Consider the following 21,600-nt stretch of genomic DNA (forward strand, 5'->3'; position numbering starts at 1 on the left):
TAAAGTTACCTCATGAAGGACTTCTTTTTGCTATTGTCCTGCATCAGGCAGTATCAGTTCTGCCAAGAGGGAGACTGGCTGGCATTTCTGCACATAAACTGGATGTCATACAAAGCTTCCCTAGATTTTGCCTAAGCTGGGAAGGAGGTTTGCGTACCGAGACCATAAAGCCTCTACTTCTAGAGTAGTTTCTAGAGTATGGCACACATCCTTCCTGTTACTCCGAGATCACCATGGCATATCGAAACTGCATGCAAACTAAGCATGCATCCCTGGGAGAGTGACAAAGAAAAACACACTGTAAGATGGGAGTTTCACATCAACAGGAGCACTCACTACTCTGTATTTGAGAGCAACCAAAAGAATCTCTGTCAGACTGGAGGTGTTTTGGACTGGACCATACAGAGAAGCCACTGGCATCTGGCCTACCTGGCATCCCCTCTCCCTGCCTCCCCCTACCATTGCAGATAATTCTTTCAACTTCTCTTTCACCAAAATAAAGATATCAAATTCTTTTGCTCATGCAAATACATCAAAACACTTGGGCTGACGCTTAGTTATAGGTAAGTTGTGGCCAGCAGGATTAGTCCGAGTAACAGAGCCTAAATTTGGAAATTCAAATACAAACTGAAACACAGGAGCTTCCTCCTGAACATGGGGAAACACGTTTTTACTGTGAGGTTGACCGAGCACTGGCAAAAGTTGCCAGGGAGGTTGCACAGTTCCCATCCTTGGAGATACTCTCAAGCTGTCTGGACATGGTCCTGGGCAATCGGCTCTAGGTGGTCTTCCATGAGCAGGGGAGTCAGACAATATGACCTTTAGAGGTGCCTTCCAACCCCAGCCTTTCTGTGACTCTGTGAGTCTGGCTGTGCTAGCACAGTGATCCACTTCACTAACCGAGAATAGCTTCTGTTTGGCTAGCATGACCTTGGGCCTCTCTGCACATCTCAGTGGAGAAAAGTCCTTTTATTTGCCATTGTAAGCCACTTCCAGCTGCAAACAGAGCATCCCCATAAATAGATTTCTTTGGAGCGTCTGCTTGACACAGCACAACCAATCAACTACTATGAAAGAAGGTGCAGAAAAATCAAGATTAAGCAAAGATAAGGATGTAATTACTCTTTTTCAGGGTGTCTTCTTATCCTGCTTCCCATCTGCTGTCGAGAAAAGAACAAGCGAGGGATGACTGCAGGGAATAAGTGTTCTTGCCAGTGAATGCTAAAGCACCAATGCCTAGGCTGTGCAACAGCAGGAGCTTCCTATACATGTGGCCATTTCCTATCACTCATCTTATTGGAAGACATGACACTTCACTTTTTCCCCCTTTCTAAAGAACTTGAGCCTGGTTTAAGCAAAAATCAAATAAAATATTTTAAAAAATTGCTTCCCACAACCTCATAGAGTGAGACCCGCTGTCCATGGAGAAAGTTCTGTGTGTGCAAGAGAAGTAACTGTTCATGGGTACCCAGATCTCTCTGTTTCACATCCTGCAGCAGATCAAGCACAGATCCCTGTGCTTGGAGCTAGTTGTTGGAGCTACCATGAAGAACCTTCCCCAGTCCTCAGAGGCACAGCTCTACCAATCCCAACTCCTTGAGTCCAGGTGAGACCACAGGTATGAGTCTGTTCATCTCCTCTTCTTCAGAGCTCACAAAGCACAGGGAGGGACTGCTAGGAATGTGCTAGAAAAAGTCAAACCAAAGTCTCGTCCTGGCACAGTCACCTGTGACTCACTGTCTAGGTGCTATTTCAGGTACAATTTGATTTGTGTTGATGATAATAACTCGAGCCACTTCTTGCCCCTCTTGGCAATGGGGAAAGCCAAACTCTTCCCAGGCATCCCCACTAAGCTCTTAATTCAATCACCTCCTTTCTTAGCTGAAGCTGCAGAGGAAAGTTGTGCACTTATTTGAAATATCCTTTGTATGTATTACACTGTTCCCCTGCTTCTTCTAGCAGAAACCACCAAATAGCAACAATGGCCTTTGTTTTCTTTGCTTGAGCTCTCACTTCAACAGCCTTGCTGCTCAGTCCAAGTCCAGTCCATCAGTGTCATCTCCACTCAGTTATTTAGAACACTGAGAGGAAGCAGGCTACATTTAAAGATGGGAAATGGGTTAGGATAGCAATCAGTCAGGACTTTGGTGCTTCCAGGAAAACACTTGGATAGTGACACTTCATCAACTGCCGAAAAGGTATTGATCCAACCTTGACCTTATGGCAGGAACAGCAGGTAGATGTGTAGCACTCATATTAGTATTCAAAGAGGTCTGGGAGGGAGAATATATTTCAAGTCAGCAGTCACCTATCTGGAGTAAAGCAAGGCTCCTTTCCCTTTATGCTCCTACCAAACACAGGAAACAACTGCCTTTTCTAGCAGAGGCCTGCTTGCATGTTCTTTTCTACTTTGCACTTTGGAAGCTGCAGGCACCAATTATCTCCACTCTTTTTTTATTGCCAGTTTAAAATCTCTTGTATACTGAAGCACTCTGCAGCAGAAAGATGCTGAGACTACAGGAGGTGCAGAAAAAACAGCCCTAGCAGGTGAGGAACCTGTGAATTTATCTGGTATTCTAGTTTGGTCAGAGCCCTTTTTGTCTTGAGTCTTTTACCCATCTGAAATGAAGTTACCTCAAAAAATGCTTGCTTCCCTTTTGGGAGAGCTTTCCCTGAGTGCTGAAGTAATTTGTTTTATTGTTGCTAAAACTTACAGGCAGTGAATTTGAAAATCTCGTGAATATTTCATGGAAACAGACACAGAGTACAAATAAATCCACATAGATATATATCTAACTTTGCAGATCAATCAAAAGTGATTTTCAGCAAGACTTTAATAGCTGGTATTCATCAGGGACTGGGATGAAGTGGATGCAGGGTAGTGTAGTGGATGCAGGCCACTACAGTGTGAGTGTGACACATCCGACTCAGATTTTCACACTGGAAATGGTAATATATTCTGCCATTGTGGGACAGAAGCTATGCTTATGAACCAGGCTAATGAGAAAGAATATTTGTCTACTATGTGAAATAGTACAAACTAGGTGAAGGCAAAGCAGTGAAAGCAGTTACTCACACAAAACATCTCCAGCTATAATGTCAAAGTGTTACCTAGTGAACACACAACACTTGAAACTCAGAGGGGCTCACTTTCTTTGAATTAGCAGCTGGAGTCATTACTGCAAGTGTGAGGAATATGATGGAGATGAACTCAGCTGATGACTTACTACTCCCTATGAATTATTTATTCGGCTCAAAAAATAGCCACAGATTTTGCTGCACAAGGAGAAATTTCAAAGTCATTCCACAAAAGCTGCTTACTAATTCCTCGATGAAGATGGAGCTTGTAGTGAGAGGGTAAAAAGTGGAGCAGGACTAGACTGGTTAAGACACTTCAGGTGAAATGCTGAGTTAAGCAAACTTTGCCATCAACTTCAGAGACGTTTCTTCCCTTCCAGCTCAACAGCGATCATAGCTGTCTAGCAAACAACTGGTGTTCAGATACTGCAGGCAACCATGTCAACTTTTATACATGCCTTTTCAAAGCCAAAGTTGACATCTTCACACAGCTGCCTGTGCATATGTACCCTCTGTGTGATGCTAATGCTATCTGCAAAACGTTCTTGTGTATTAGAGTCTGATCCTGCAGAGCACTGTGATATGATTCGAGAGAGCATTTAAATGCGTGCTTATATTTGTGCATCCAAGTTGCCAACACGGGGCAGGTATTTAAGTGTTTAGTTGGGCCACAGCAAAGAAACCACTGCCTTGTGAAATAAGCTATAGCAGACCATACATTTTAACTGACAGAGCAACACATCTGTGGTAGTTTTGAAACAAGTGGAGCAAAGCTTTTAAGTATCTCAGGACAAGTAAACATAATGGAGCTTGGCTTGGTTTTTTTTAAAGCAGAAAACAGGAATCACTCCAACAGACACTTTAGAGGACATACCAAAAACACATGGTAAAGATAATATGTGTGATAAGGTTTAAAAAAAATTAAATGTAACCATGCTCTTCAGCCTTCTCTTTTCAGAGATTACTCTCACATCCTAGTCTTCCAGATCATAGTTGATATCATCCAATTAGTATAAAAAAATTAAGGTAGACATTGTTGTTTCTGTACTAATTATTGTCATTATTATTCTAAGTAATAAAGCATTTCTTTATTATTTACTATTTACTATTATTTAGTCTTACCACAGACTATAAGAGAGATGAGGCATTATGTTGCTGAATCAGCTTAACAAGAACCCCAGTTTTACTGACTGCTGTAAACAGAAAACATGAAAAAGATAAAACAATCTCTTGAAAGCTAGCATATGGAATTTCACTGCTTAGGGATGGATGGATGGATGGATGGATATATAGACTCCATGCCTGGGGTCTGTTTCCACAGCATCGTTTATGTGAGGAAAGCTTTAGTCAATTTACCAAAGTACCTTAAGTCATCATGCTTAATGTTTTCTTTAAATCCTTTAGTCCTAAGTTGATTGCCCAGAGTATATAGAGTGAGATAGGATTGTCTTTTGCAGGTGTTTATTCCTTTTCACTGTACACTGGCAGCAGCTTTTTTCAGCAGAAATAATACCCTAGTCTTAGCAGAAACCTCACCTTTCCCTTCTGCTTCTCTTTATAAAGTGTCTTAAACAACGGATGAGTTTTGACATCTCTCTGCCTTACTGCAAGTGTTACAAATTTTAGTCTGTTTGCTTTAATGCATCAGGTCTTGTGTTTATGGTATTACACTAGAAGCCCAGCTTTTCTTTTAATTAGAACATCTTTCAAACACAGTATAGGGAAGTTCAAAAGCAGAAGACAGTAAGGAATAAATATTTTCATACTGAGTCAGAAAATTACATTTTTTTTTCCCGAGAGGTATGTCTTTAACATGAAATCCAACAAGAGCTGTGTCATTGTGGTGGGCTTACTGGCCATCATCACATGTGTCAGGGACAGCAGGAAACATGTCTGCAAGCAAGATGACAAAAGCCCTGATCTGCTCATGTAGCACGTCCTGAAAAAAAGAGCTAAATTGGGCTTTCCTGATATCTCCCTGCTTCTCATGTGTGCTCAGGGCTTGGGCAGATGCTCAGATTTTGATGCATTGATTTACAATTTTACCATCATTATGCATTCATCTACTTTTCTGCAAGGATTAGCAAAAACTGTGTCCCAGTCCCAGCACGCTGTGAAGCAGAGCTGTTTACTCAGGTATCTGTGAAATTCTTCCCCTGTGCAGCATCTTAACTATACAACACAGTTGTCCAAAGGCTAGTCAAGTATTTTACAGTAGTCAAACTCTGATGTGATAGAAAACTATTCCATACCCTGCAGATCAGTGTTTTTCACAGTTTGCTTTACTGCTTGAAAGAGCATTTTATTACTCATGAGTTCTCAATAAAACTTCTTTGGTCCTATAACAATCAAGAGTATCATGCTATTGGAAGTGCTGTTGACTGTAACTGTAATCACTTGTCTTCTATATGGAGGCATTTCTCATTTTTAGGACAGTCTTACAACATGCAACTGGTTAAAAAAGATTTTGCTTCCTATTTATTGTGTCCTTCAAAGGCTTTCCCGGACAACAGAGGGAGATTTGCTTGCCAGAAGTGTGTCTTTCATTAACTGAGTATCTCTGAGCTGTACCTTCAGCACCAAGCCGTGAATTATAACCTGAATTTACAGTGCTAGAAACTGAACAAAAAAAAGGTTAACAAAAATGCCTGCAGGGATGTAGCAAATGCTGAGGATAAGATTTAGTTATTGCTGTTCATGGTATTCTGCTGCATTGTAACCCAATTTAAAATTAGAGGAAATGTAAAGAATTAAGCAAGATGGAACACTAGGTCATATTAATAGACCATATTAAGACAGTTACAGCAGGGAAATTACATAAACTAACAATGTGTTAGTCATCCATAGGCATTTGCAACAGAAAAATTGAGTTGCCATGGAAGATGCTGATGATGTTTAAAGACGAGGGAAGTGAGAGTCTGACAGTGTGGGCGTATCTCTGTTAGAGTTACTGGTGGTCAAAAGTCACATTGTGGCTGAGGCAGGCCTGAACCTGCAGCTCTGTCATTTACAAACCATCCTTCCGCTACCAGTGCTACTAAGGCCTATATGGCACAACATGTTTCTTGGGCAGATAAGGTTACAGAATTCAGATTTAGAGAGCTGAAATAATATCAGGAGAAAAGTAACACTGGCAGGAAAAGAAAAACTCAAAAGACTTCTCTGTATTGATGCTGAAGACTGCAACAGTGGTGCTGATCATTAACAAACCAATGCAAAGGAATGGAAATTTCAGCAAGTCTCTTTTCCATCTCTCTGTTTCCTTAATTATTCTTCCATTCAGTAGGATGCTTTTGATTCATTCCCCTGAGTAGGACTAATCATCAGGACAATTAAAGCATGAGGCTTCTTCCCAAAAATATGATACTGGATAGCATTTGTTCCTTTAATTGCAGGATTCGAACATGCCAGGTTTTCTCATCTAAATATCAGGAGCATTCCTTGTTTTTTCTTTTTACCAAAGACCCTCACACTTGTATTTTCAGTGGGAACACAAGCCATTTTGATTTAATAGCCCATGCCAAAAGTAATTAGGTCCTTTTCTCTGCTCTAAGGATCAGCCATATGGAGCTAGCATCCGTCTGATCCTGCCAAAGGTGCTCATCCTTGGATACCACAGCAAGTTTCACTAAAAACCCAAGTCAGCGAATGAGAACTGTCAGTATTAGTAGTTCAGTTTCTTCTCCTCAAATACAAGCAATGCCATCCCTCAGGTGCTCCCCAGCACAACAGAACAGCAGGGGAACTGGCTGAGGTGTAGCAGAGCAAGAGACCTGCTCTGGGGAGGAGAAAGAGGAAACGCTGGGAACAACAAGTCAACACTGCTGTCAATCAAGAAGTCATTTCGGTACCCCAAGAACACATTTAATTCCTAGACCCTCTGGTTCTTGCAATTACAGATGGATGTTCCTTCCTGTGACTTCAGCTATCCTGGCAGCACCATGGTATTTTATTCATCATGAAGTTAGAAGTCACCCTTGAAGCTCAGAGCAAGTAGTGCAGCCAGAGTCTAGCTCAGAATTTTTTTCCTGCCACAAAGATTTATGTCAGTATCTGTTCCTTACCATAATAGCCGAGCACTTCAGAAATACGAACGAAAGCAACACTGTTGTTTTTCCTCTTCTAAATGATAGTAACTGACTTGTCCAGAAGAACAGAGGGAATCTGTAGTGCAGAGAAATGCAGTGGCAGATGTTGAGTCCCCCGTTGGCTGGCTCTTTGAGCTGGGACACACTGCTGCTCAGGGGGTTTTCTTCTTTTCCCACACACTTCATGTCTTGAACACTAACATTCTATTTCCAATATCTGGCGGGCAGTTTTTTGTCATAACTTATATGTTTAAGTTCTCCAGGGTGTTTAAGCACTTGAGTTTCCAGATATGCTCTTAGAAAAAAAAATAATCTGACTCTTTAATTACTTTTTCCTTATGACTGAAGCCAAAGTACCATTCTCCTTGAAAGTTCAAGAGAAAAGACCAAACAAATTTCAAGGGCCAGCTTGCACCTGGTGAAATGTTCTTGCAGAAGCTGTAGCTTCAAAACATAGTAATAACTTCTCTTTTCTTATTTCTACTCAGGTATTCACATCAACGTCATCCCCCCAAGTCCTCCATAATTCTTTGCATTTCAGAGTGAATGAAAGAAAAGGACAACAGCAACAACAGAACAACGGCAGGAAACAAATATCACTAGACTTTTCATTTGTGGACAAGGCAAAAGAAGACAATCTGGTCTTTATAGAGACAGTCACAAAGGGTCTGTGGAGAGACATTTTTGTCACTCAAATGTCATGGCAAAAGACGTGAACAAACAATAAACACCTTGACAAATTGGAAATGCTAAAAGAAAATCAGATGTCACATCTTAGAAAATAAGTGCTCTGAATACTTTAGAGAGCCTATCTCTTTTCTTGAGACCATAGCTGGATGAATTACAGAGTATCTCAAGTTTAAAGGGCCCATAAGGATTATTGAGTTCAGCTCCCTGTTTCTTGCGGGACTACCTAAAATTAATCACATGACTAAGGGCATCATCCAGACACTCCTTGAACTCTGATGCTGTGATCATTTCCCTGGGGAGCCCGTTCCAGTGATCAACCACCCTCTCAATGAAGAAACTTTTTCTAATGTTCCATCTGAACTTTCCTGACAGTCCTTTGTGTCATTCCTTTTCCTTGTGTCCTATCACTAGTTACTAGACAGAGGAGACCAGCACCTCCCCCTTTAATGCTCCCCTTGAGGAAGTTGCAGACTGTGATGGGGTCTCCCCTCAGCCTTCTCTTCTCCCAGCTGAACAAACCAAGTGACTTGAGCTGCTCCTGATATATTTCGCCCTTGAAACCTTTCGCCATCTGGATCTCTCTCCTCTGGACACACTCTAATGGTCTGATGTCCTTCTTATGTTGCAGTGCCCCAAACTGCACACAATATTCAAGGTGAGGTTGCCCCAGGTCAGAGCAGAGAGGGACAATCCCCTCCCTTGACTGGCTGGTGATGCTTTGCCTGATGCCCCCCTGGACATGGTTGGTCCCCCTGGACATGGTTGGCCCTCCTGGCTGCCAGGGCACTGCTGACTCAACTTGCCATCAACACAAACAGATCTTTCTGTGGGGCTGCTCTGCAGCCTCTCACACTCCAGTTTGTATGTACCACCAAGATTACTTTGTTTAGGGTAGAGAATCCAGCACTTGCTCTCATTAAATTTTGCATGGTTGGTGATTGATAACTCTCTAGTCTGTCCAAATCTCTTGTGTACAGCCATTCTAGCCTTGAGGGAGTCTACAGCTTCTCTCAATTTCGTATCATTGACAAACTTCACAAACTTCGATTCCTGTACTCAGATCATTATAAAAACATTAAAGAGCACTGGTCCTAAAAGTGACTCCTGGGGAATACTGCTGGTGACTGGTCACCAGCCTGATGTAACGTAATAAAACTGACCCAATCCCATCAGTAAATTGTTCATTCAACATACTGTGGACTTGTCTAGCTGTGTACTGAGCATTTCAACCAGAAGGAGGTTGTGACAAGCAGTATCAAAAGCTTTGCTAAAAAGTTCTCAAGTCCCAGATCTACTGGTTTCCCTTGGTCAAGTAGATGGGTGGCCTTGTCATAAAAGGAAATTAAGTTGGTTAGCAGGACTTCCCTGGTGTGAACTCATGCTGGCTTTAACCAATGACTGTATTGTTTCTAAAGTGTTTTTCAAGTAGTCCTAAAATAACTTTACCCATAGTTTTACCAGGCACTGAAGTGAGACTGACAGGCCTGTTACTACCAGGTCTCCCCTCTTTTCCATCTTGAAACTGGGACAATGTTTGCCAGCTTGCAGTTGACTGGGACCTCTTCAGACTCCCAAGGCAGTTGAAAAAAATGGAAGGAGGTCCTGCAATGACATTGTCCAACCCTTCCAGAACCCTAGGATGGATTCCATTGGGTCCCATAGATTTACGAGCATCCAGCTTGAGCAGCACGTCTTGAACACATTCAGGGTCAGCTGGGAGTCATCATCAGCACAGTCATCCAACACAGGACTCCAGGGGTCCCAGAGCCCACAATCAGTGTTGAAGACAAAGGTAAAGAAGGTTATTAAAAGTTTCTGCTTTGTCTATGTCCCTATCTGTGAAGTGACCAATTCCATCGAGCAACAGACCACTGTTATCTCTGATCTTCCTTTTGCTGTTAAAACGTTTAAAAAAGCCCTTTTGTTTGTCATTTACAGTGCTGGCCAGCTTGAGTTCTAATGGAGTTTTGTCCACATGCATTTTCTCCCTATAGTGGTGAAGATCTGCACAGATAGCCTCCAGGTCTTGTCCCAGAGATCTCAGGATGAATAATTATTGTGGGAGAGTGTGTAAAAAGTCTCACTTTTAAATCCTCAAGTGATATTTTCCTCTAACAGAATGATTATATCATCTTTAGCCTGTTGTAGAGATGGTAGACTGAGGCTCTTGTACCTTTTGTTTCCAGTCCTTCAGTTGGGTTTGCAGCTCTTCTCTGAAATCTCTCCTATTGTCTCCTACTGCCTAATTTTCTAATGTTCACACAAAAAAAAAGAAGAGACATGTGCAAGATGAAACTTTGTAATATTTATAGATAAGGAGCCTCAAATACCAGCAGATTCAAAAGTATGTCCTTGTAGTTCCTGCACTGGAGAAGGCTCTAGTGTTTTGTTGGCATTCATGACCTGTGATTTCTTTCCACAGATGCTGTTTCCACATTACTCCAAATCCTGCTTTCCTATCTGCCATAAGCTATCATTCTTGACTCAAAAGCTATGACTTGAATCTGACTATATAAAACCACACATTGCTTAGTTGCATCCAACTCAACAAGATTTCAAGGCCATGCTGTACCAATAATCTCTTCCTATCCTTAATAGCCTGCAATGTTTTTATGATTTCTTCCAGATGACTATTTCAGAACACAAAACCAATAAACAGCTACTGCCAGAATCTACAAAGTCCAGCATCCTACTCCATGTTGATGTCTAAAAAAGTTTGATTTCAAACCTTCTGTTTTGCAGCATGCAGGTAGTAAAGATTGTGTGGGTACAAAATAAAACTAATACAGTTCTGCCTTCAAACCAAACCAGATGCTCATCATCTCTAGCATGATCTCTGTGTACAAATTGCCTGGATGCAGTCTGGTCTTTTTTTCCCTGAATTTGAAACTGAACTGTGAAAGACTTTTAAGAAGTACTCGGAATAATGTACCCGGTATGTGCAACTGTGGCTTAAGATGACGCAGATGATGCAAAGGTCCATGATTCAAATTTCATTACAACAATGACAGGTAAATGCTCCCCACCCCAAATTTGCCCACCAACGTGATTTTACTCTGAAAAGTGAATGAAATTTCAATGACAAGTAGACACACACATCTCTGTCACTACAGGGACTTAAAAAAAAAAACAGAGTCTTTGCCTGGGTGGATGAAGACAAACAGACTGTCCACTTTCGGGGACAACGAAGAATTCGGTTTACTAAAACAAAAAGTCTATCTGACCTACACTTGAGGAAAGGAATGCAAAATATTACACTAAAGTAAGCACTATCCTCAAAGAAAAATAATGAAGATATTTTATTCTTCTTGAGAAAAATACCAGAACTATAGATTTATAAGAGAACAACAGCTTGGCACAAAACAGGAGAAAGGAAACTAGAAAATGTATCAGGAAAAATAGATCTAAAATCAACTTGAAAATTGCAACTTTAAAGAAACAAGCGAACACAAAATTTGCAGTACTGACCTTGAGCTACAGATAAACTGTCCTATATATAAAGAGAAATAAAGGTAACCAAACATCTGCTTCTATTGCATAGTAGCAATTCTAGTTATCAATAAATATTTTTCTGCATAAATAAAACTCTACATCTGTTTCCCCTAATTCTATACCTGTATGTCGATGTTTGAGTAAATATATCGTATTTAATAAAACTTGTAACATCTGCCTGTGCTTTGCCTGTGCTAAATAACACAGGGAAGCTAAAGCATTTTCTATGCAATCATCTGTTCAACCATAGTTCTCTGTATGTTACATGAATTGTCATTATCTGCTAGCCAGCCAGGTTACTAAACATTATATAGCATTCTGAAAAATAAATTGCCACTTTGCAATAAATATTAGAAATAAAAAGTTGTTTTAAGCTTCAGTGCTTTGCTAGTGAAAAAAACCTCAATGATACTGAAAAGAAACGTGCCTCAAAATATGGGAACACAATCCTTTCAGTGAGAAATGTGAGAAAAACAGAAGTGAAAGGTAGTGAAGATGCATCATCATCTTAAAGTTCATCTGCCACTAAGTCACCACAGCAGATTAATTTGTTGAGAGAAATTGTAAACAGAGAAAACTTAAATTAAGAGTCACGAAAGGTAGTCACAACTGGAGCACAGTCAGGAGAGCCTTCTTAGTGTCCAAAGTAATGCCTAAAATTTAGATATGTTAATTTCAAAGGGATTTATTAAACCAATACCACAATACAGCAGTAAATAGTTATTCTGTATTATTAATACAAATACTGAATTTCTTGAGAGATGCAGAAATAGTGAAGGCCTCCAAACAACAGAGGGAGTTTTAAAGAAAATTGTATTTTTATCAGTATCTTTTTTCTTTTATAAATGTCTACTAAGTAACTATCTTATAATGTCAGTTTAAGAAACACTGGCAACTCTGAGGCATGAAATAAGCTTCTTCTGAACTCTTAGTAACAGTAAGATTAAAAAATGACATCAGATTTTTTTATCTGAGGGGTCTCCCGGAACCCAAAGTTAGGAAAGAATGTGAAGTTAAGATAGTATTAGGCCACAAGTATAACTTTCCATATATATTTAAATCTCAAAGTCAGTGAATCTCATCAGAAGCATTAGTGTTCAAAATCACTACAGCAAATCACCAGCAGGAGCAAAAGTATTGATTCTGACTGCACCTGCGAAGAGATTATTCATCATTCCATGTCTGGACAACATTTTCAGAGGCAAGTAGAAAATTAGCCTTCTAGAACAGGAATTATATATGAAAGAGGTCAGAATTGAAAATTAAAAGCATGGCCAGTTACAGTTAAAAACCTGAAGAAGGTTTAAATTTGATTTGTATTTGTAAATGGACTACTCCTATTCCCTTGGCTCCCTTGCTATGCATCTTCTGATGATGTCCCTGAATACAAACCTAACTGAATGTTTCTCTTGACCTTCATAACTTGTCAATAAAGTAAGACATTTTCACTAACAGAGCAGAACATCCTGTCCTGCCAAAAGAAAATCCCAAGTAAATTAAAGGATTGAAAATGTGGCTCCAAGCCAGAGACAAAACCCTTATTTAGCACAATTGGACAAGAACTCACTCCAGCTGTACTCAAGTCACTGAACAGCATCTATCAAGGCACTGCATGCTTTTTCTGTGCATCAGGAAGAAAGAAGTGTTGGGATACCCCTTTTAGTTTTATGTTGTTTCTGGTGTTATGGAAGGTATATCCACAATCACTGAAGGGTGGGGAGAATCTGGTTGTGTGCCCTACAAGATTCTCCATGACACAGCTGGTTTTGCTGAAGAAGAGAAAATGCCACAAGTCTAGTACCAGCTACTCACCAGAAATCTACGTGAACCATACAACGTGTTACAGCAGTAAATTATCTGAAAGTCAAGATGCTCACAATAACTTTAATGTGTCCAGACAGACCTGCAGAGCGCTCCTGATTTTCGTTCTTTTAGCAAAAACCAAGTAGATTTTCAGGACACCTGTGAATCACTCATCCTATTTCTCCTACAACTTCTTAACAAGAAACTGGGCAAACTAAAAAGACTCAAATGTCCATATCCACTCATCAGTTTTCAGGTTCCCAGCAAAAATGTTAGAAAAAGATAATTGGAAAAGCTACTATTTTCTTTTATGTTGTGCTTTTAGGATGTATCTTTGTTCTCACATGTTGGTACTTTTGCTAAGATTTATGCCTACTTAAATTCACCCCCAGCATCTTTTGAAATCTGTATTTAACAGCTTGATACCAGTGCCTCAATCTTCAGCAAAAGATCCAATCACCTCTTGGAAGGGTATTACTTTTCTTATCTAATGGTAGTTTTGAAAAAAAATATTCATCACCTCAGAGTTTACACCTTCAACCTTGTAAAAAATCTTCTCTATATCTGGAAAATACCCCCTAAATAAACTATTGTGTTTTATTTTGTTTTTAATTCAAACTATATAATAAAATGAATCCCAAAAAGGCTCAGTCATCAGCTACAGTAATTTCACCATGTACTCATTTTCACTGAAATTTCAGCTCACTGTTAAAGGGAAGATATCACATCTCTAGTAAAAAACCCTGCATTTCATTGATATTCCATCTTATCTTGATTATTCTATTAAAGCACTACCACCCCTTAGAAGGATGTATATTGAAATGTGCACGAAGTGGAGCAAAACATTTGATTTAAAAGTGAGTGTGCATACCTACTGAAACTTTCAGCTATGCAATTTACCAGATGTCAAGGGAGAAATATTATTTCAGAATAATCACTGAAATATCCCAAGCCACTTTCCAGTGCAATTTAGGCTGGACTACAACAATAGCTTCAGGGGCTGTTCTTGTGTCAGTGAAAGTCAATGCAAATTTTGCTGCTGACTTCAGTACAGAAACACACTGTAATGTAAATCAGCATTTTGGATACTTACAAAAATGTATCAGAGAACTGATTTAGCCCTAAATGTTTAGAATCCACTTGTTCGTGGTACTTGAGGCTTCTGACACCACACAACCGATGTGCCTAGTAGAAAACATGAGTTAAAACCTCCCCTACCACACACAGGGCTCAGCAAAACATTTAGGTAAGAAAGAAAAGAAAGGGCAGGAGTTGTCTCTGATTAAGTTTCAACATGTGTGACTTGCAGGGAACCACTGACAAAAAACAGCTGTCACAAATAAACAAATGAACAGTGCTCATAAACTTCTGCTCTTGGCCAGTGATGCACAGAGACCAGATCGTGCCAAAGGTCCCCCAGGGCCCTGCCTCGCTGCCGGCTGGAGCAGCTGTGGCAAAGTTTTTGTTATCAGCACTGCAGCTCAAACAACAGGCACTGCAGTGTTAATCTCCACCATCTGTAAGAAAACCAATAATATGCCACCAATAATATGATACCACTATTACTCTGCCATCAACAGCAGAAATAGAACTCATCAGCACATTGTAAAACAATTCCCATTCAACATCGCAACCCTCCACTACACAGCTTGCTCTCCCCCAACCCAAAAACACTGGCAAAGGGTGGCAGCAATGTAGAAAGAGGCCCAAAGAGGCCAGCAGGAACTGCAGATGCTTCACTTTCGTACGCAAAATGGAAGAAGTCACCCACCTTTAGGATGAAAGAGGCAACACATGCCAGTAAGACACTCTGCTGGAACCACAAGGTTTATTTTGTGTGAACCGTTTGTTCCTAGAATATGCAGTGCTAGATTCTCAAGCACGAACACTTGAGAGCAGCTGGTCATAAAACTCTGCACTTCAAAACGATTCGCAGAAAAAGATCACCGTAAACGTAAATACTGTTTTTAAAAAGCAATACTGAACAATTCAAACTGCCAGCTGATTCCGTGAAAATGTGCTTGATGGGAGACGATGTTCACTGATGGAAGGAATCAACATATATTTGCTGTCTGCGTTTGATATGTTTCCCACAGTTATAGAAGGAGGACAGTGGAATTAACTGTTCTCCATCAGCCTTGCACAGTGAATTAACAAACATGAAAGCTGAGAAGAAAGAAGAATGCAGTCACCATGCACAGCCTGTGCTCACGAAAAAGACCGAATGTTTCGGACAGCTGTACCAAAACCTAATTGAGTTCCTATTCACCTGTTATGTATCTGATTCCCTCCCTCTGCTCAGCCCCCAAATACTCTTTCACACAAAGGCAGTACAAATGTGTACATAGAGATATCGGCTAAAAAATGACAACTGTTCTTGTCAGGTGGATTATGAATTAATTTTGAATGTTGCTGTAAAAGACTTGATAGCATGATGAAAAGAAGATGTAGCACTATGCAGAGATTAGGGCTTTTTAAATGTTCTGTTTTAATGTTCTGTTTTAGAAAATCAGTATTAAGAAAATATTTTCACAATGCTACAGAAAATACATGGACTAATTACACTGCAGATTTCATGTTTTTATGGCATCAGGAATTTATGTCTTTGTCAGAGGTTGGCATTTTCTAATGCTCCTTACACATCCCTGAAGTGACTGCTTCTTCCCTCCAAGTGAGAAAATGCATTTGGAACACCAAAGTACCACAGCATCCCCCAAATGCAATACTTCCCAAATTCCCTCTGACTCACCTGCTGATCTCCTGCACGGACATGCATGACGTGGGTCTGACAGATTGTACCGTTCCAACTTTCCCTTTTATTTCCCCAGAGCACTGCATATATTTTTCAAGACAGAACATGAAAGTTTTTCTGAGTCATAAATTGCTACTGAAAGGCTTCAGCTTGGATGCTGGTTTTGGAGCAATTTGTGGTGGCAGTTGCTACCTTTTCTCAACACCTACAGAACCATCACATACAGAGTTATCTATAAAGCAGTCAGGTTTTCTGTCTGTCCTCCAGAACAAACTGATATATTTAGTCAACAGTCTCATTTCAAATCCAGGACTTCATTAAGTCAGAATGGACTTTACAGTAGTTGAACATGTATAGTTTTAGTTAAAACTTCGTGATGACATACATCATGCAAGTGTGCTTAAAATGTTCATTAGTGAGCTCACACTTAAAGCCCTAAATTGAGCACAGAGCTTCAGGGAAGATGCTGGAGACTGTTTGTCCATACAGAAACAGATTTGTCTTCCACAGTGTGATGTATCTATTGGCAAACAGATATGCCAGTTCACTGAAGTATTTTAAGAATGAAAGTGCTGGTGTGCATGACTCACATTTTATTAAGGTAATGACCATAATGCATTCTATTTAGATATGCATCTCGTTGCTGAAGACGATCTTGGCATGAGAGCAGCAATATACCTTTGATATTCCAGAGCATTACACAATCTTTTGTCCTATTTGTGGACAAAAGAAATGCTTGCAATCTAATAAATTATTACAATTGCTACCAGAATGCAATCAAAACACATTACTAATAAGCAAAAGAGCACAATCCTAATGCAAATTATAGATACACATATGCCTACATAAATAAATCAGGGAAATGATTTACAGGTTGTCTGAAAAGAGTTATTCATTCCATGATTCTTGATTTCCTTTCCCTCGCAAAGACTTAAATCATCCCATTTCACATTTAGATGCAGTTTGAATTGCATCTTGCAAAGCAGATATTCTGATGCAATTAACCACCAATATTATTTTGGAAGAAAACCATCCATACTCACAATTGTTGCTGCTGCTGCTGACAATGCACACGGAAGTACCTGGGCAGTGTGACTGGCACGTGAGAAAAACAGAGGCAAGTTCTGCTCACCTTCCTTGCACGAGTCATCCCAGTCAAAACACTGATGATAGATGAGTGGGTGTGCATGAGGAAGGGAAGGTCATGAAACCTTGCTATTTCTAGCATGCAAAGTAAAGGAGTAGTTAGTTAAGGTGTGCATGTCAGGTGGGGGAAAGATGCAGTCTCCTGTCAATGCAAGGTCCCTGTCACATCATAGACACTACGAGTACCAGAGGAAATATCAAAAATCCTACCTGCTTCAAGGGCACAGGATTGGGCCCCAGACAAGGAGGGAAGGTGAGTGGTCACTTTTAAGGAGACCTTTAGCACCTCAAAAATTTGGCCATTAGGGTAAGTTTCTGCCTTACAACAAGAATGATTGACAGGCAGACCGGAAAGGCTCAAAAATCCAACCTGCAAAAGCCAGGTAGAAACACAACCCTCTAACTTGTCAGAGTTAGTGACAGGCAGCTAAATCCCTGCAAACAAATGACAAAAAAAAAGGAGAAAACCCCCAAAGTTCAAGCAGGTGTTGAGACAGCAACACAGATGGAATCTCAAAATGATCACTCAGGCAGAGTTTCATCAGGATCAATTGTCCAGACCTGCAGCAGTGCACTTATCCCAACAAGAAGTACTATCCAAGAAACACAAAGAAATAATTTAAGAGATTCGAAACTGGAGTTGATTGCTTTCAGATTACAAAACCAGAGCTCTCTTGCAAACTGCAAAATAACTCAGTATTTTGAAAAGGTATCAGTCACGTCTCCACACTGCATATACCTGCTTTATGTGGACAGTTTTCATATTAATATATATACTGAACATACACAAATACACAAAATCTGTTTCTGCTTATATCATGCTCTAAACATAGAATTTATACAGTTTTAAATATATATATATATGAGAATTAAAGAGAAATTCTTCATCCTATACAGCTTCAATTCAACAAAGCATGCACATGAACCCTAAATAGGTATTTCCAGATAGTGTAACATCTTTTATTTTAAAGAGATACATTAATCAATCTTAGCTAGCCTCAAATTGATGTTTATAGATAAAACCATTTAAAATGAACTATTGATGGATTTTTATTTTCAGTAGTACTGGGAAAATCTATAAAGCATAAGTACAAAGGAGAGTCAAGTATTTAAAGGTTTCAGGTTTGGGCATTCCCCTGAATTTCAGTGCAGTTTTAAACGTGACAGTGAAATCATGTCACTTTTCCTGGAGTGAGCTGAAAACGTGTTTAGAGGTTAGAATAAGCTTATGTATTCCTTCCCTATCTATTTGGTTAGAAACATCTCTAAGCCAGGGAGAAATACGACTGCCAACCAAACCAAAATGATTTAGCACACAAATCCAGGGGCTGAATTCCTACAGAGGAGGCCTGAAACATCCCCCAGAAATGCCTGTGTGCACATTACTGAATAAAGACAAAAATAGGCTCCTTGGTGCAGGCAAACAGCAAGCCAACTATTTTTAACTTGGGTCTTCAAATGCATTTTTAAGTTGCTTACATTTAAAAGCAAACTTAACCATCTACAGGCAGTTTGACTTGATGAGTAGGTATGAAAAATACTTTTCAAATCTTCTGCATTTCACATACTTATTATATAAAAATAAAATTTACTTGTTCATTAGATCAAATGGATTTTTAGGCACCCTGGTCAGTGATTTAAACAAACTTTTCTTAGTAAAAACATATTTTTGCAGAACAAATTTGTGTCTACATAAATACAAATAAGATTTTACTGGCCTCGTGATGTTGCTTTGTGACAGCCTCGAGAAATGACAAGAGAGTTAAAATGCCTGCCTATGATCAACACACACAACACACACACCCTGGCTTTCCAACTGGTCACATCTTCCACTGTGTAAGGAAACAGTCACCTCTATCACCCACAGATGTAAAGAGGGCTCATTCAAATACAGGGATACTTGAGTTCTGCCTTTTGTAACTGCCACTTGAAGGCAGCAAAACACATTGCAAGAGGTGATGGGTACTTGCAATAAGAGCATCTGGGCTGCACAGCAAGCTTGACTGAACAAAAGTACAGCTATTCCTTATATCAGAACCCACGTCTGCCAGCTGTGGGCCAGTGCTCTCCTGCCCCTCCTGCAGCTGCAGCATGGGAAGCATTTGACAGCCCTGCAGAAGTTATGAGATGACACAGGGGTGCAGCAAGAGCAACAAGTAGCTTTAGGCTGAGTGCCCCACTTTGTCTCCTGCACAAAGGTGAGGAAAGCCAGCTGAATGCCTCTGCTGATGTTCTGTCTCCCGATTAATCTGCTTCTACGGGTTTCTACTTAGATGTCATATATTTCTTGTCATTAGTCAGATAAGCAGTCCAGCATGGAAGCCCCTAGAATTATTTGCACGATTAATCAAGTCAACAGAACACCTACAAACCTAAGACTTCAGAAATTATATCTCTGCCTTCAAAACACTGGAGACTATTTATGCCCACAGTGAGGTCTGCTCAGTTGAAGCACTTACACAAGGAAACACACAAGGAAAAGTTATAAATGTGAGCCAGACCATGACTTTCTTGAATTGCCCTTTTTTCTCTCCCACAGACTAAAGAGAAGCAATCAACATCACAGTGGGCACAGGACCAACATTTTCTTCCAAGTAAGCTCAAGCAAAACGACCTATTCTCATCTCAGAAACAAATTTAGAAAACAGTCTAGTATCATTGATCAAAAAAGCAGAGTCCAAAGTCAGCAAGCATGAGATAGGACTTACAAGCTGGGACACACCAACAAATGAAATATAGATCCCACTGAACTACAAAGGAGTTTGGGTAGATACTGAAGGGACCTGTGACCCAAGATTTTCATGGACTCCCATTTAGACAGGCCTAAATGTCTGTCCCAGCTTTCAGCCTGTAGACAGAACCTCGCCTTTAGAAATACACTTTGTCAGCTCCTATGCAGCTGAGGAATAGTCCTTAGCCAAGGCTAGCCTGCCTGATTATACAATAGCCCTATGATCACAGAGTTTAACTCCTCTTGAGCCTTTGTCTGGTAACACCTGTGATAAACAGTAATGACTACCTTGTAAACAGGCAAACTCCTTTCAACTTCAGAAAAAAACATTCTTCCAAGTGCAGTAGATTTACAGCAAAATGCTTGCAGAGTTCTGTTCCCACTAAGACCTGTGGATAGCTGAATTCAAAGCATGGCTTCCTAACACCTACACACACACACACACATACAGAGCAGCTCTGAGAAATTATGTTTTTTAAAGATCCAAAAATGAACACAGTACCAAAAATGCAACATTGCAGTTCATTTTCTATGCAAATGAAGAACATTTGTTACAAAAAATACGGCAGGATAACGAAGGAGAAGATTGTTTAGCTGCTGCAGGAAAGAGAAGCTGAACACGGGCTGCAAGGACAGACCTGAAGTGTATAGTTACCACTTCTTTTACATTCAGAGAAGTTTTCACTAAAAGAAATGTATTTACCCACCAGAGTAAGGACATATTGTTCCACAGCAATCAGTCTTAGTCTAGATGTGACTCTAGACCAAGAAAATATAAGAATAATGCAGCCAAGCTTCACCTAACTTCAAATTAATTTAGGCTAAGGCACAGCAAAAACTGGGTCTATGTTTTCATTTGCAAAACTGCAGAGTGTCACGGAGCTACTTTATCTTGTCTGCTGCAAGCAGATGTTGAGCAGATACTGTCTAGAAATGCAACCTGAAAGCCCCACCGGTTCTGGATGGCTACCCCGAGCTGTGTTCGTGTCACCCGATTACTCGTGGTCTCATCTGCCGGCTGCTTTCTGCGATGACCGGATCACAAACCCTGCGGGAGGACCGAGCAAGGCTCGGCCGGATATTTTCACACCAAGCCTAGCGACCACCCCTTCTCCGCCGAGACAGCATCGGCAGTACATCCCAAGGCTGGAAAGCCAGGGAAGGAAACCCTCCTTCCCCGGCGCGTCTCTCCGCGCCCACCGACCGCGGACCGGCCGCGCCCAGCACCGCGCTCGGCACCGCGCTCGGCACCGCGCTCAGCACCGCGGACAGCGCCCCGAGCGCACCGGGAGCTCCCGGAGCGTCCGGCCGGGACCCGCCGCCTCGGCGCCGGGGGAAGCGGCCCTGCGGACGAGCTGCCCGCCGGGAGCGCGCACACACAGACGGACACACGGACACACGGACACACGGACGCCCACACACACCGCGGCGCCTCCGTCACTCACCACATCCTCCGCAGGGCGCCCCGACGCCGCCGCCGCCGCCGCCGCCGCCCGCCGCCCCCGGCGCCGCGGAAGCCCCTCGCAGCGCGGCGGCGGTGGCGCCGGGCGGCCGCGGCTCCATGCGGAGGGCAGCGGCGGCGGCTCGCCTGGCCCCGGCCGCCCCGCGGAAGGCGCCGCCGCCGCGCAGCTCCAGGGCGGGAGGGCGGGGAGCCGCGGCCGCATGGTGCTGCCCGCCGCCCCGCCCGCCGCCCGCCCCCTGCGCGCCGGGACGGCCCCCGCCGCCCGCACCGCGGGTCCGCTAGGGCGGTGAGCGGGGGCTTCGTGCCTTCATCGGCCGTTCTTCGCCTTGTCCTCCCGCCTTCTCCGCGGTCTGCTGTC

The 21,600-nt window shown here is 41.5% G+C and overlaps 1 protein-coding gene across 2 annotated transcripts in view; it reads right to left on the bottom strand.

Annotated features, from left to right (window-relative positions):
• NRG1 (neuregulin 1) overlaps window positions 1-21,256 on the bottom strand; it is a 453,259-nt gene extending 432,003 nt beyond the window's left edge. For both annotated transcript variants that reach the window (XM_017822501.1, XM_017822499.1), the window contains exon 1: window positions 21,226-21,256. In XM_017822501.1, coding sequence (XP_017677990.1) covers window positions 21,226-21,230 — 5 coding nt within the window. In that variant the 5' untranslated portion in view covers window positions 21,231-21,256. The remainder of the gene's footprint in view (window positions 1-21,225) is intronic.
• Between the last annotated feature and the right edge of the window lie 344 nt (window positions 21,257-21,600).

This window comes from Lepidothrix coronata, unplaced genomic scaffold, assembly GCF_001604755.1.
Source record: "Lepidothrix coronata isolate B3197 unplaced genomic scaffold, Lepidothrix_coronata-1.0 Scaffold98, whole genome shotgun sequence".
In the NCBI taxonomy this organism is placed as follows: Eukaryota; Metazoa; Chordata; class Aves; order Passeriformes; family Pipridae; genus Lepidothrix; species Lepidothrix coronata.